Below are 14,678 nucleotides of genomic sequence, written 5' to 3'. Positions count from 1 at the left end.
TCCCTGAGCCCATCCTTGCTCCCAGTCTTCCTTCATTCCTAAATATTTCAGACACAAACAGAAACAAACACCACACATAGCAAAAATGACTTTTTTATTGCGGTAGCTTGTGGGTTCTCCCAGGTTGTGCACAGAGGAATGGCTGGGTCATCAGCTCTGGGGGCCATTCTTATGACCCTCCAGCTGCACGCACGGGCCAGGCGGGGTGCCCAGCTGGGCTGGGGCAGGTGTTTACTGGGCTGGCACAGGCTGGGGGGTCTCTCGCCCACTCTCAGCAGGCCCCTCCAGCCCGTTCTGTTCTGACACCGGCTCAGGGTGCTGCAGAGCATGCCGAGTGTCAGCTTGCCACAGCTGCACCAGGTCCGTGGGGGTCTTTCCTGCCTGGGGGAACCAAGAGGAGATCTGGTTTCTGTGCAGAAGTCTGTACCAGGAGGCGCCCTCATCTATGCCAGTTGTTCCCAACCAAGAGCAACTGGCGATGTCTGGAGGCATTTTTGGTTATAACAACTGAGAGGGGAGGAGTACTACTGGCATCTTGAGTAGAGGCCAGGGATGCTGCTTAAACATCCTACAATGCACAGGACAGTCCCCCCATAACAAAGAATTATCCAGCCCAAAATGTCAATAATGCCGCGGTTGAGAAGCCCTCATCTACACCCTAAATCTTCCTGACTTTCATATTATCCCCGTAGCCTTTCCTGAGTCAGGGGGACCCCCATTCTCCTACCCTTTGTGATTGCTCTGGACCCCAAAGAAGAGCTTGGACTAGGGGACACAGGATCCTGAGAACTCAGGGACCACCAGGAACCAACACAGTCTGCTAGGAATGGTCATGCCCACCAAGTGCTGAGCTTCCTTCCAGCTCTGTCCCTCCACGATTTTGGCCTCCCTGAACCTGGACAGTAGGGCCCCCTGTGGTCCATTTGGGGGCCTTGGAGAAGCCCTCTTACTGCCCCTCCTGGCTGCTTCTCTGCACTTGCACTCTGGCCATAGAGAAGCATGAAGAGAGTTGGGAAGCCGGGTGGGCCCCAAATCCCCAGGGGCCCAGAGAGATCCTCCACTGTGAGTGTTCCAGACGAATCCTGCTCAGTTCTGTATTTCCTCCGAGCGCCCAGCACAAGGCCTGGGCAAGCAGCGCACACTGATTACTGAGTCAGGGAAGGAATGAACTCACCAGGTTCTTGGTCATCATATCGGCCCCATGCAGGAGCAGCAGTTTGATGATTTTGTAGCGGTTCAGCCTCACGGCATCGTGCAGGGCGCTGTCCCCTTCCTAGAGCCAGTGTGACACTCAGCATGGCCCACACGGGCATGGGGGAGCCCTCAGGCTGCTTGTACCCCTACAGTGGGGCTGGGCAAGAGGGAACCCGGACACTCACTCTGTCTTTGGCATTGATGTCCAGGCCCAGGGACAGAAAGTGCTCCACGATCTCCACGTGCCCCGTCCGGACTGCCACATGCAGGGGGGTGCTCAGCAGCTGGGTGGGGAGTAGCAGGAACTGCTGGCTGAAGGGGCCTGGACTGTAGTGCCTCTGGGAGGGGGGCTGTCTGAGCTCCAGCCTAACCCCTCCCCCAGTCCTAGTGCCAAGGCCTGAGCCCTGGAGGGGCAGGGATGCTACAGTTCCCCACCATCCTATCCAATGGCCTAACTCTGAAGCATTACATGCCACCTCCCCCGGGATGCCTTCTGTGATTCCCCTCTCACCCAGCTTCGAGCAACTGCTCACTCTTCTGTCCTTCTTTTAATTTTAACAGATGCCATTTATTGAGAGAAGACTATGTGATGGGCATGGCAAAAGCTCACAAAACATTAGTCTTATGTTGAAAAAATAATTAATTTACATACATTTCCTCATCTAATCTATACTGTAAGACATTTTACAGATGAGCAACAGAGGCTCAGAGGCTGTCACTTGTTCAAGGTTACATACAAAGGAATGAATGAATAAAAATTGTGGGTGAATAAATAAATGAACGAATGAATAAATGAATGGATGGATAGATGGAGGGACAGATAAACAGATAGATAGAAGGATGATGGGGCCGGCCCCGTGGCTTAGTGGTTAAGTGCGCGCACTCCGCTGCTGGTGGCCTGGGTTCGGATCCCGGGTGCGCACCTACGCACTGCTTCTCTGGCCATGCTGAGGCCGCGTCCCACATACAGCAACTAGAAGGATGTGCAGCTATGACATACAACTATCTACTGGGGCTTTGGGGGAAAAAAAATAAATAAAATTAAAAAAAAGAAAAATATGGCCGGCCCCGTGGCTTAGCGGTTAAGTGTGTGCGCTCCGCTGCTGGCGGCCCAGGGTTCGGATCCCGGGTGCGCACCTACACACTGCTTCTCCGGCCATGCTGAGGCTGCGTCCCACATACAGCAACTAGAAGGATGTGCAGCTATGACATACAACTGTCTACTGGGGCTTTGGGGGAGAAAATAAATAAATAAAAATTAAAAAAAAGAGTACTATGTATTAAAAAAAAAGGAAAAAAAGAAAAAAGAAGGATGATGAAGGATTGCATGGATGAACAAATCCTGCATCTTTGGGGCAATCCCAAAGCCCCCAAGATAGTGGATGTCTTCTCCTCCCCTCTCCTCTGCTCTTCCTGCTCCCATCTCCAAATCTTGGTCTCCAAGGGCCTGCAGTTGATGGCAAGGATCCACTCCTAGGCTCTACAGCCACTCCAGAAGCCAGACTGGCTCACTATCTTCCTGCCTTCCTGGGCTTTTCTGCCCTCTGTCTCCCACCCCCCTGCCCCACAGGCACCCCAATATCTGTGAGCATTATTGCCTCACCTTATCCCTCACATTGGTGTCTGCCCCTCGGCTTTGCAGAAGTTTCACCACCTCCAAGTGGCCCCCACGGCAGGCCCAGTGCATGGCTGTGCAATCCAGCTAGAGGAGAAGGATGGGGCCTAATCGCAGAGCTTCAGGGAAGAAAGTGCCCTGGGGGAAAGGATTCCAGCCAAGAGGGCAGGGAGATATCCAGGGGAAGGGTCAGGGAAGGGACAGGGGTACTCCAGTGGCTGGGCAATGGATCAAGCAGAGCAGAAGAACCCTTGGGGCCCATCTAGGCCAAGCCAGATTTACAGAAGAGGCTCCAGGAGGAGAGGAGGCCTGCCCAAGGTCTACAACCCACTAAAGGTGGGGCCAGGCCCCCGAGGCAGCCTGTTTGTGTCCCATGTTGGCACAGGTTTGCAGGGAGAGGGAGTCTACTGGTGCTGGACCCACCTCCCACCTCCCACCAATACCTGCCCACTTGCTCACCCGATCTTGGAAGTCCACAGTGGCCCCACTCTCCAGAAGCTTCTCCAGGATCTCCATGTGGCCCTCCAGGGAAGCTCGGTGCAGTGCTGTGCGACGGAACTGTCCGCAGAGAGACTGTCAGGGCCTGACCTCTGGTCCCAGGCCTGAGCTCATCTCCCAGCCAAGCTGAGACCCAGGCCTTACCCCAGCTCGATTCTAACTCCTGTGATGGGTCCCCATATCTTCCACGTCTGCCAGCTCCTTCATGCTCTACCCAGCCCAGCCTTGGAGCTCTCCTCCGCCCTGGAGACTCCAACCTTCTCGCTGCCCCCCAAACACATCAAGCCAGGCCTTTGCACAGGCTGTTCTCTGTGCCAGAATGCCCACTTTGCCCTCACTCCCTGTGAGTGCTTGATGAATTCTTGCAACTCCATCAAGATGCAGCTCAAGTGCCATCATCTTCTTGAAAGCTCTAGGCCAGAGCTATCCCAAGGGCATAGGCAACACTCCACTGTGAGAGAGTGTTCAAGGGTGGGCCGAGTCTCACTTGACTCTATTTCCCCTGAGTGCCTAGGATGGGCAGGTGCACTGGATTACTGATTACTGATTCAAAGAAGGAATGAACTTCACCCCTTCCCAATGCAATCAGCTTTCTGCTTTGGTCTCTTGAAACACTCAGGCCAGGGCATATCTTTCCATATTCTAATGAGCTGGCTCTGCACCAGTCTCCCAGCTACTCTCAACCCTTGTCTTTTTCTTTTTTGTACCCCCAGCACCTAGCACAGTACTCAGAGGTAGGAGATGCTTAGATGGACCAACAGGATTAAGACTCTGGAGTCTAAAGAATGGAAAGGACATGCAGTCAAAGCCTACAATAACGCAGGCTGAAGGGGGTGACCATTAATTTGCTTAATCCCAGTGTGAGAGAGCGCCCTATGAAGTGTGAAAGAGGTAGTTTCAGGGAAAACAAAAAGAAGTTTGATGAGTGATGGGAATCATTTTGAAAACAGTGGTGATGGTCACACAACACTGCAAATGTAATTAATGCCACTGAATTGTACACTTAAAATGGTTAAAAAAGCATATTTCATGTTATATATATTTTACCACAATAAAATAAAAATAATTTTAAAAAGGAAGTATGACATGATACAACGTGACACAAAAATCATATCCTAGCATGTGCTTTATAGTTTTTTCATTCATTCAATAAGTACTTATCGAGGTGCTAATATTCCATTTGATCCTCGTAACATGTGCTAAAGGAAGTAGGCCATTTTACAGAGGACGAAACTGAGGCACGGAGAAGTGATGGGCCTAGCCGCAGGTCACAAAGCAAAGGAGTGGCAGAGATGGGACTCCAGCCCAAATCTCCTGGTCTTGGGCTCTTTTTATTTGATTCCACTCCTCTTTCTTCCCTAAAAAACCCCTTGACATTTGTTACTCTGGAAGTGGTTCAAGTTGAAAAGGATCTAAGGATTTAGATAAATTCCTGTGTGGGGAAGGGGGCATCCCAAATCTTCCCAGCGCCTCCTTCCCAAAGGACATCGGATGCCAGTTCTCAAACAGGCCCACAAGTGGGCGGGGTGGGCGTGGTAACTCTGAAAGGGAGGCAGGCACAGGCGCAGGGGCGGGTGGGAATATCACCTGATCGCAGGTGTCAGGGGAACCCCCATCGGCCAGGAACTTCTCAATGACCTTCATTTTCCCCTCCACCGCTGCTTTCAGGAATGTCTCGCCGTCCACAGGACCGGTCTGGAGGGCGTGAATGCAGCCATGGAGGGCCGCCCCGCAGCGATCCCAGGCCCTCCCGGGCTCCCCCTACCCACACAGGTGTCGTCCTCGGGACCCTTACAATCTCCTCGGGCTCTGGAGGCGGCTCCTGGGGGGCGGCCAGGGCTTCTCGCTTCTTCTGCTTCCGTTTTTTCCGCAGCTTGATGAGGTTCTGGATCCCGCCCACGTCGATGATCTCCCGCCGCAGGTCTAAGGATGTCTTCCGCACACGCTCTTGGCCCTGCGTGGGGATGGCCCATCAACCCCCGTGCTGGGACACAGAGTTCGGGGGCTTAGCTGCGCTCCTCACCCCGAGCTAAGCTTGAGAGGGAGGATGGGGAGACCGTCTCAAGAGAGAAAGAATCCAGGTCTAGCTCTCCTGCCCAGGACAAGGAAAAGCAGATGAGACCAGGACACGGATGTCTCAGATCGGGGGCCAAGGGAGGCTTGAGGCGGCTGCCTCAAAACTGCCCAGCTTCAAGGCCCCACATAGGGTGGGGAGTTGATGAAGGAATCTCAGAGGCAATTCTTAACCCAGGCCGTCACAACAGGATCCGGATCGGCTCTCCGTGCCATTCCATTTGTGTGTGTATGATCATGAAAGTAATACATAATTAACGTTAAAAATAAAAAATAAGTGGCCGGCCCGTGGCGTAGTGATTAAGCGCGTGCCCTCCACTGCGGCAGCCCGGATTCGTAGGTTCGGATCCCGGGAACACACTGACGCACTGCTTGTCAAGCCATGCTGTGGCGGAGTCCCCTATAAAGTGGAGGAAGATGGGGATGGATGTTAGCCCAGGGCCAGTCTTCCTTGGGAAAAAGAGGAGGACTGGCATCGGATGTAAGCTCAGGGCTGATCTTACTAAAGAAAACAAAAATTAAAAAAATTTTTAAAAAGTAATACACAAGCATAAAAGGTATGAAGAGAAAGCCTTCTCTCTCAGAGGTAAGTTCTGTCATGGTCCGCTTGATGCCCTTTCAGACATGCGTCCTATGGGATCATCTTCCACATGGAGGTCTGGAAACTGGCTTTCTCTTATCAGCATGGAGATCTCAGCACACACAGCCTCCCTCAGCCCCTTAACCCCTGCATCATGTCCTGCTGTATGGCTGCCTTATCACTGGGGCTTCCAAAATGAGTCCCCTGGGATCTTGTACTCGTGCAGGTTCCGATTCAGCAGGTGTAGGGTGGGGCCAGATGCTGCTGACATGCTCCCAGGGGCTGCCGAGCTGCTGGTTCATGGACCACACTAGGAAGAGGAAGGCCATGACTGCCCGGCCTGTCCTGAGCGCAGATACTGCATTCTGCTGGCGCTTACCTTAACCTTTTGTAAGGCCGGACTCTGAGCTCTGTGGTTCTTCTCATCCTCCAGCACCAGCATGTCCAGGGGCAGCTTCTTTCCATGGGTGGTTCCTCGGAGTTTCTGGTGAGCCAAGGAGAGGCCGTGCTCCAGGGCTTGCCTGCAGTGCCTGGGGAGGCAGGCAGCCTCTCCCCCAACCACTCCAAGGACACCCCCAAGGATCTCCTGCTGTGTGACCTCAGAGCCCTTCACCTGCCCCACTCCTGGGTGGTCCTGGAGGGCCCCAGGCCAGAGCAGGGCTGTCCACCGCAGCCTCAGCCCCAACCCCAGCTCAGTCACCTGTCCGCTGACTGCTCTGGGTTTCCAGCAAAACAAGATTAAGGACTACTAGAATGAGTTTTCATGGACTTAAATATACTCACGTGTTCAAGCACTGACATTATTACTATTTTTTGGCATTAAAAATTCACTTTGATGAAATAATTGTGATAAGAGATGGTAGTTATTTTTAAATGGGCTTACTTGGCAATACAAAAATTTGGCAACTTGATGTCAGATACCAACGTCTTTCCCTCAGATTTTACTGATCCATGAAATCCTAGAGCTTGGAAACTGTTGCTCTCAGAAAACCTAAGGGATGGGAGCCACAGCCCCCCAGCTTTCAGGCTGAAGTAAACTCTAAGTAATAACCTCACTCTCATTGTAATAATACGGGTGCAACTCCTTCCACGGCCCTCTCCGTTTGTAGCTCTGACTCGCGTGGGCACTCCTCCTGTCTCCTTCTCTCTTCTGAAGGAGAACACTGCTTGTGGAGTGCTGGCGCCCCTGTCTCTGAAGTCCCCGTGCACCGGGGACAGTGAGGTTGGAGGGTGCTGAGGTTGGAGGGTGCTGAGTAAGATGGCAGCTGGGGAGGAAAGGCCACCCTTACAGAGCTCTCAGCTGCCTTTCGCATTTTGCACCGGGCTCCAGTGTTATACTCTTCAAGGGTCGTTTTGAAGGCTGATTTCCCGGGTCTTTACTTCAAATGTCCTGTTGTCCACTGGCTTCTCTCTTCCATGTTGGGCTTACGTGGTTTGAGGTCTCCCCAGTGCTGGCCTTGCCTGAAACACTGCATCTTCTTCCAGGGACAAGGGACAACCTAGGGCTGCAGCTACCACCACATGTTGCACCCTGGCTGGGCTCCTCATGGAGCATCCAGAGGGTGGGCTTGGGTCTTAATCATCTTGGTATCCCCGTGACAGGGCCTAGCACATAGTAGGTGCTCAGCAAATGTTTGGAGAATAAAATGAGTTAATGGATGATGGCAGGAGGGCTTAGCATCTCTGCCCACCACTAAGTCCTCAGTGATGACCTGACCCAGTAAGCTCCCCAAAACAAAGCCCCAGCCCCTGGGCTGGTCTTGGGGCCCTCCTTCTTCTCCCACCCCAGGAAGGGGGTGCAGGCTGGACAGCGGCTCTCCTCTGAGAACCCTGCTGGGCTGGGGCCTGGTGGAAACAACTAGGGACTCTAATGCCCACCCATGCCTTACCCAGACTCTGTAGCCCCTCACTTCAGATTGTCTTTGTGGGCTGCATACAGTAGGTGTTCAATAAGCGTTTACTGAATTGGATGCTAGTTGGTGAAACACAACAAAACAAAACTCCCACCTTACTTCAGAGATGATCGTACAGATTCAATGCGAGGATGCCCGCCCAGTGCTCAGTACAGAGTCCTGCATGCGGGAGACCCTCGGTGGGAAGGCTGGCTCTGTGGGCATAGCTTTGCTGCTCTATTTGTTGGATGAATGAGTGGATGAGGACTGCTCTGTGTCCCCTTGCCGAAGGTCTCTGTGTCCAGTGGCTGCACTCCAGAGATGGCACAGCAGCATGACTCATCTGCCTGGCACTGGCCAGCACATGTGCATATGCCCTCCTGTGGATTCCTGGAGATCCAGGGAGGCCCAGCCAGGGCTCAGCGGGCTCAGGCCAAGCTCTTCCCCCACAAACTGCACTCCCTTCCCTGGTCCTCATTTCCTCTTCCCCTGGAGTCCTGATCCTTCCATCTTCCTCACCCCCATTCAGTCCCTCTGCCTTTTTTGAATGGAGTCTATCTCTAAACCGATTTATCTCCTCCCTTCCATTCCTGTCAGGGCCAGTCTTTCCCCCTCCAACAAGTCCTTCTCAGGGCTGTCAGAGTTGCCGTCCTAAAATAGGTCAGATGGCACCATTTTCCCTCACTCAACAACACTTAGTGGCTCCCCACTGCCCATGGAATAAATATCGCTCACATGGCCCTCTCTAGTTCATGCCCTACCTCCCTTCCTGGCCTTAGCCTCTACCACCAGACTCTCTCATAACAGTCACGCTTCACTCACCCTGTTGTCAGTGCCTGTCATTTCCTTAGCCTGGAATACCCTCCTCACTCCTGATTTTCACTCACCTTCCTTGAGGGTCCAGCTCAAATGCCATACTGTTCAGGGAGAAGTCCTCGAGGGCCCACAGTGGGAATGACTCCCCCACCCTCTGTGCTCCTTCACTTCTGATTTAACACCCCTATTTCACCATTTCTTCACTCTGCCTTGTTTCTTAGTTGACTGTGCACCCGACAAATGGTGGCTAAAATGAGTGAGGGGTTGTACCAGGAGGCCCGGTACTGATCCTCTCATTCCTCAGAGCACCGGGCGCTTGGCATAGCAGACTCTAGGTCAAGTATTAGTTTAAATAAAATGAAGAGTAGGACAAGCCCATACCCTCCACACACACACCCCCCCTCATTTCTTTATCTCAGAGAAAATGCACTTGCCTAGAGCCCCATGCTCCCAAGGCCTCCCCAAGCGTGGCTGGCAGTCCTGGGAAAGTCCATGCCTCCTTTTTCAGCGTCCCTCCCTCGCTCTGCTCCCAGTCTCTAGTCTTCTTCAGGGGCCAAACACTGGAGTTTCTCCTGTCCCAGCCTCCCACTCAGCAGCTAGGGGACCTCAGGGCTCCACATTCCCGCATTCCCAGGCAGTGCCCCAGCTGTCCTGGTCTGTGCAGCCTGGCCCATCTCCTTGAAGCCCAGGTGGGTGGGTAGGGTCTCGGGGAGCCTAGCTTGGCTCGTCCACTTCACAGTCTCTCATTTCTTGGGACTGAAGCCTTAGTCTCCCACTGTCAGCAAACCCCTCTGCCAGGAACACCTGGGGCAGGAATGGAACCAGTTGGAACACCTGTCCCCTCCCCACCCCAAGTGTGGCAGCCAGGCTCCCCTTTCCCTTAACAGCAGAGCTGGATCTCCCTCTAACCCCCTTGGGTCCCCACACCCCTGCCCCATACCTCATTCTCCTCCTCCTCCGCCAGCCGCTGCTCGATAAGCTCCGTGGCCCTCTGCACCGCCTCGGAGTCCGCCATGGTGCCGTCTGTAACCCGCCTCTGCAGGCCACAGGGCCTTGGGGGCTTTATAGGCCAGGGCGCCCCACCCCGCCCCACCAGGCGCCTTTGCCATGAGCTCACTGGCCCATTTCTCCACCTGCCTTCCCCACCTGTCACCTTCACCCCGGGCAGCCCCAAAGGGCAGGGGGAGGCAGGGACAGTTGCCTCTGCAACCCCTGGCCTATTGGATCCGGAGGACACAGCACCGCGAGAGCAGGGGCTGCAGGAAGGAGCCTGCCCAGCTGCTGTCATGAGTGCTTGGGCCCAGCTGGGCCTTAGCCAGGGCAGCTGGACTACACAAAGGACCCGCTGGCTGCCCCTATCCCTGATGGCAGTGCCACCTGCTGGACACCTGGAAACTGTGTCCAGCAAGTGCCAGTGAGGGGGCCTGAAAGCCAAATGTGGGGACCCAAGATGGGCCTGAGTCCCCAGGCAGTCCCGTGAACAGGCCCTGCTGGCTCTGGAAAGGGGCAGATCTGCCTTGTCCGGGCTGGAGTGCCAGGGCAGTGGGTGGGGGTCAGGGCAGCTGCCTCCCTCTTTGCCCACAGCTCACACAGGCCTTTGCCTCTCTGGGGTCCCACAGCGCCCCCTAGTGAAGCATTACTGCATTTGGCTGCATGTCCATTAGTCCCTGACAAACCTCACCCCATCAGGGTAAGTCCTCAGGGAGCCTCTGCTGGACTTACGGGGTCTTGCTTCAAGAGGGGTCTCAGGAAGCCACTGGAAGGGCCAGAGCGCAGTGCCAAGCCCAGCTGACGAGGACACCAGCTACAACTGATCATCCTTTCCTTGCCGGTTTCCCTGTTAGGCCACCCTGACAGGGGTCTGGCCATGCTCACTCAGAAAGAAAAACACTCCCAACTGGAGAAAAAGCAGCTCTGTACTTGCTCAGTTCCACACCTGGAACCGTGGGAGCGAGCCCTGGGTCACCATGACCCAGGTTCCACCTGCCAGTGAACCATAGATGCCACAGCTCTGCGGTTCTGTAATGCTCACGCAGCCTGTCCTGAGCTCCTGAGCTAAACCACCTTATCTGAGATCCCCCTCTCTGCTTATACGCACACTTTACCCGCAGGAAGTGCAGGAACCGGCTCCCGTTTCTCTCCAGTTCCCTTGCTGGTAAGCCAACACATGCTCATCATCTAAATTGGTCAGAGATTTTGCTTTCATATCACCAAAGGTGCAGTGTCCAGGATTTCTGCACACACCGCCATCCTGCGGGCTGGCTCACGGGGCTGGAGCTGGAAGCCCACACCCTCCTGCTGCAGGAGCAGACCAGCAGGTAACGAACACTGCCTTCCTGAGACGCAGCCTTTGTTTTCAAAGCACTTTCACATCTGTGATCCCATTTAATCTTCTGAGCAACTGAGGGAGGAGGCAGGAGAGGTGGCATCATCTCCACTTTAAAGATAAGCAAACTGGGTTCAGAGGTTAAGTGGCTGTTCCTGAGGACCCGTGAAAACACAGGGCCTAGAATGCAAGCAGTTCAAGGCTCGCTCCACCGTCCTCTCTGCTGCGCCCGGAGCAGCTGGGGAAGCCTTGCACCCACCTGCTCCCACACAAGAACTGGCTCCAGGGGGCTCCACAGAGCCACAGGAGAACCCCAAGGCAAAGCCAAGCAAGAGAGAAGGAAGGAGCAAAAGGCTTTATTGATAAATATGCAGATACGTCTGTACACAGGGACCTGCTGTGGGGCCTCCACCAGGCTGCAGATCCCCCACCACTTGGGTGACAGCCAGGAGATGGCCCTGTGCAGACCCCTGCCACAACAGCCCAGCCAGCCGGCCACCCGCCTCATCTCTGCCAATTGTGCTGGGGGCAGGGAGAGGCAGAGGCCGGCCTCAGGTTTCCCGCCCCTGGGGCTCATGGGCGGTCTGGTCCTCTCCCCTCCGGGGGACAGGCACTGTGCCCAGGGCAGAGTCAGGGGGTGGGGGCAGGGGAAGGAGACAGCAGCTGCTTCAGACCCTGAGCAGAAAACTGGAGTGAGCACAGCCGGCAGCACCAGATGACAGATCTGGGCTCCAGGGGCCTCTAAGCTGGCCCTCGTGGCTCGAACCTGCCACAGGAGAGAGGCAGGCTGGAGGGCCCCAGTTTGCCTTTTCTCTGACAAGGTTGGCAAGGCCTGTGTGTGGCAGCACACTGCCTCCTGTGTGCTGGGCACAGGTGGCCCACAGTGCCCCTGGGAGGCAGGGTCCCTTCACGGCTTGCCCAGCAGCCATATAGCAGGGAGGTGCCCCTGAAGAAAAAAAACAGCATTCGAAGGCAGCAGCAGGGTTGGGGGGCCTAGTGCTCCAGCCGGGAGGCCTCTCAGCCCCACAGAGGCCCTCCTTGGCCTCTCTGCCCAGGGGTCCGTGGGTTCATCAGTCCTGGGGTGGTGGGGGCTGGTTGATGATGACCTGGATGACAAAATCTTTCTGGATCTTAGTTTCCTGGAGGCGTGTGCGGTCTGTGAGCAGCTTCCCGGAGAAGAACCATCGCTGCCAGGATGGCTCAATGCCCTCCTGGGTATGCAGCTGCCTCTTGAGCTGCCCGACTGTGTCGGGCAGGCTGGCACTGAGCCTCACGTCCTTGCCCGTAGAGAGGCGCACCTTCAGCGGGAACTCGCGGCGCACGCTGGGTGTGGGCTCGGGGGGCTCCAGGCTCTCCTCCTCAGTGTGCTCCAGCAGCAGGTTCACGGGTGGCGACAAGCAGTAGATGGGCAGCTGGTAGCGATTGCCCAGCTCATCATAGCATTCACAGAGGGTGCCTGTGGGAAAGGCAGAGCGGGCAGAGTCTGCTGGGGGACCCACTGTTATAGACTAAATTGTGTCCCCCTCCAAAATTTGTATGTTGAAGCCCTAACCCCCAAGGTCACTATATTTGGAGACAGGGGCCTATATGGGAGTAATTAAGGTTAAATGAGGTCATAGGAATGAGGCCCTAATCTAACAGGATTAGTGTCCTTATAAGAGACACCAGAGAGCTGTCTCTCTCCACCATGTGAGGACATAGTGAGCAGGTGGCCGTCCATGAGCCAAGAAGAGAGTCGTCATCAAAAACCAAATCAGCCAAACCAAATTTGATCTTGGGCTTCTCAGCCTCCAGAACTGTGAGAAATAAATCTCTGTTGTTTAATAAACCGCCCAATCTGTGATATTTTGTTATGGTAGCCCGAGCAGACTAATATACCTGTCACGGCCACCCCACAGTCCCCAAAGCCACCCAACGGTCAGATCTCCCTGGGACAGCTGGCAGGAGCTCAAGGTAGAGTCAGGAAGACCTGGGCTGGCATTCTGGCTCCACCAGGTACTGGCTCCTTCAACCCTGGCAAATTACTTAACTTTCCATTTGTTCATTTAACAGCTCTTTCCTGAGTATATGTGTTGGGTGCTGGGGTTAGAAGGATGAATGAAACAGCAGAGGCCCTGCTCTTCATGGCTTATACCCTAGATGGCCTCAGTTTCCTTACACGTACAATGTATTGCATGGAGAAACATATTTACTGTGCCTTGAGCACCTACTAAGTGTGGGATTGGACTAAGTGATGTTATGCGTGTCTTGCTGAATCCTAACAACCCTATGAGGTAGGTATCCCCACTTTACAGCTCTAAGTCTCTGAGGCTTTAAATTTGAGAAGCTCCTTGCTCAAGGTCATAGCTAGGAAATAGAGACACTCGTGTTAAACCCAGGTCTATGACTCCAGAGTTCCACTGTTACCCTCTACTTTACACGGCCCCATAGGGCTGTTTTGGACTTAAATGAGATAATGCAGCAGAAGCTTCTAGTTCAGTGCCCAGCACACAATAAGCACCCAATAGAAGGTTAGTACCTCAGATGTTCTGGGATTCCAGAGTGCCCTGAGAAACCTTTACCTTGCTCTCATCACACTGCTTTGAGGTTTGTTGGTGCCTTTCTATCCCCTCATTAGGCAAGCAGAGACTGTGTCTCGTTTTTCTTTGTGTCCCACTCCTGGTCCACGCTCAGTAAGAGTCGCTTGAATGAACAAGTGAATAGCCGCACTTGCCACCCACCAGCCTGGACAGAAACTCCTGATGTGCGGCTGGCCACAGGCTCTCCTCCACCCTAAATGGCACTGACTGCCCCCTCGCTCCAGTGGGGATAAAGCCCCTGCCCTGCCCGCTCACCATGAGGCAGGGTGATGCTGGCTCCATCCAGGATGGCCTGAGCCAGCTCGTGGTCATTGGCCTCAGCCGCGTATGCTGCGGCCTTGAGGGCGTCCCAGATCTCCTTGCGGCCCTCGAAGGCAGGTGCCGTGTCCCAGAACTCGTCCCGTTTGCTCCGCAGCTGCCCATCGGTCATGGGGTAGTCGCTCTTCCACTTGAGCCGCTCCTTCTTCAGGGGCTCATTGCGTCCTGGGCAGGACAGAAGGGAGAGGCTCAGCATCTCCAAAGCCAATTCCACCCTCTCCCCAGCCTCTCCCTGCCCGGTACCCCAAGGCAGTGGCTCCTAAGTATTTAGGTCTATGGGCCCTTCCTTGGAGTCAGGGAAGAGTCTGGAAATTGCACACACCCAACCTGGGGATATAAAATACTTTTGTCAGCAAAGCATATACTGCCTTTGTTGTTGTTGCTGCTGTTAAGTTTCAATTTCACTCTTTCTTTGATTATAAGATAGTACATGTTCAATTTTTAAAAATATGGAAAGAATGTACATGTGTAAATATAATAACTGCCACCACTACGGAGCCAGCTTGGGCCAGATCGCAGGCTAGGCACTTTAGACCCATTATGCATTTGATGCTCAAAACAACCCCATGGGTGGGGAAACTAAGACCCAGAGAGCTTGTCCTTGGTCTCAGGCCATACAGGTACCAATTTAACCCAAGACTTTCTGACTCCCAAGGGCACCCTCTGGCCACTACCTGTACCACGCTGCCATGGGGGAAAAAAATGACTCAAGAATTCTACTACTCAGAAGTAACCACCGCTGATACTTTGAAATACTTCCTTTCAGCTTCCTTTTCCCCATTTTTCT

At 54.1% G+C, this 14,678-nt stretch overlaps 2 protein-coding genes across 6 annotated transcripts in view; both read right to left on the bottom strand.

The window, feature by feature from the left end:
- Positions 1 to 95: 95 nt before the first annotated feature.
- ANKRD2 (ankyrin repeat domain 2) lies at positions 96 to 9,877 on the bottom strand. 2 transcript variants are annotated; one of them, XM_004427913.3, is made up of 9 exons: positions 9,609 to 9,877; positions 6,340 to 6,444; positions 5,103 to 5,261; positions 4,895 to 5,002; positions 3,269 to 3,367; positions 2,798 to 2,896; positions 1,380 to 1,478; positions 1,175 to 1,273; positions 96 to 381 (listed from the first exon to the last, which is right to left on the bottom strand). In XM_004427913.3, exons 1-9 carry the CDS (start codon positions 9,681 to 9,683, stop codon positions 232 to 234), a joined length of 993 nt encoding a protein of 330 aa, XP_004427970.3. In that variant the 5' UTR covers positions 9,684 to 9,877; the 3' UTR covers positions 96 to 231. The 2 variants fall into 2 exon arrangements, with proteins under 2 accessions (XP_004427970.3, XP_087288505.1); XM_087432379.1 differs by lacking the exon at positions 1,380 to 1,478 and having other exon boundaries at positions 9,609 to 9,843.
- A 1,457-nt stretch (positions 9,878 to 11,334) lies between these two features.
- UBTD1 (ubiquitin domain containing 1) overlaps positions 11,335 to 14,678 on the bottom strand; it is a 52,785-nt gene continuing 49,441 nt past the window's right edge. For all 4 annotated transcript variants that reach the window (XM_087432376.1, XM_087432374.1, XM_004427912.3 and 1 more), the window contains 2 exons: positions 13,829 to 14,056; positions 11,335 to 12,450 (listed from right to left, as the gene is read on the bottom strand). In XM_087432376.1, the coding sequence (XP_087288502.1) occupies positions 12,065 to 12,450; positions 13,829 to 14,003 (561 nt within the window). In that variant the 5' untranslated portion in view covers positions 14,004 to 14,056 and the 3' untranslated portion in view covers positions 11,335 to 12,064. The remainder of the gene's footprint in view (positions 12,451 to 13,828; positions 14,057 to 14,678) is intronic.

Source organism: Ceratotherium simum, chromosome 6, assembly GCF_057802395.1.
Source record: "Ceratotherium simum simum isolate JZ-2026a chromosome 6, ASM5780239v1, whole genome shotgun sequence".
NCBI lineage: Eukaryota > Metazoa > Chordata > Mammalia > Perissodactyla > Rhinocerotidae > Ceratotherium > Ceratotherium simum.
Note: the sequence above shows the minus strand (reverse complement) of the source record. Positions and strands in the feature narration are given on the sequence as shown.

Coding starts and splice junctions, on each gene's coding strand:
- ANKRD2 (XM_004427913.3), bottom strand. CDS start 9,683: ATGGCGGACTCCGAGGCGGTGCAGAGGGCCACGGAGCTTATCGAGCAG. Junction 5,003..5,102: donor CTCCAGAGCCCGAGGAGATT/GTAAGGGTCCCG, acceptor CACGCCCTCCAG/ACCGGTCCTGTGGACGGCGA. Junction 2,897..3,268: donor CTGTGGACTTCCAAGATCGG/GTGAGCAAGTGG, acceptor CTTCTCCTCTAG/CTGGATTGCACAGCCATGCA.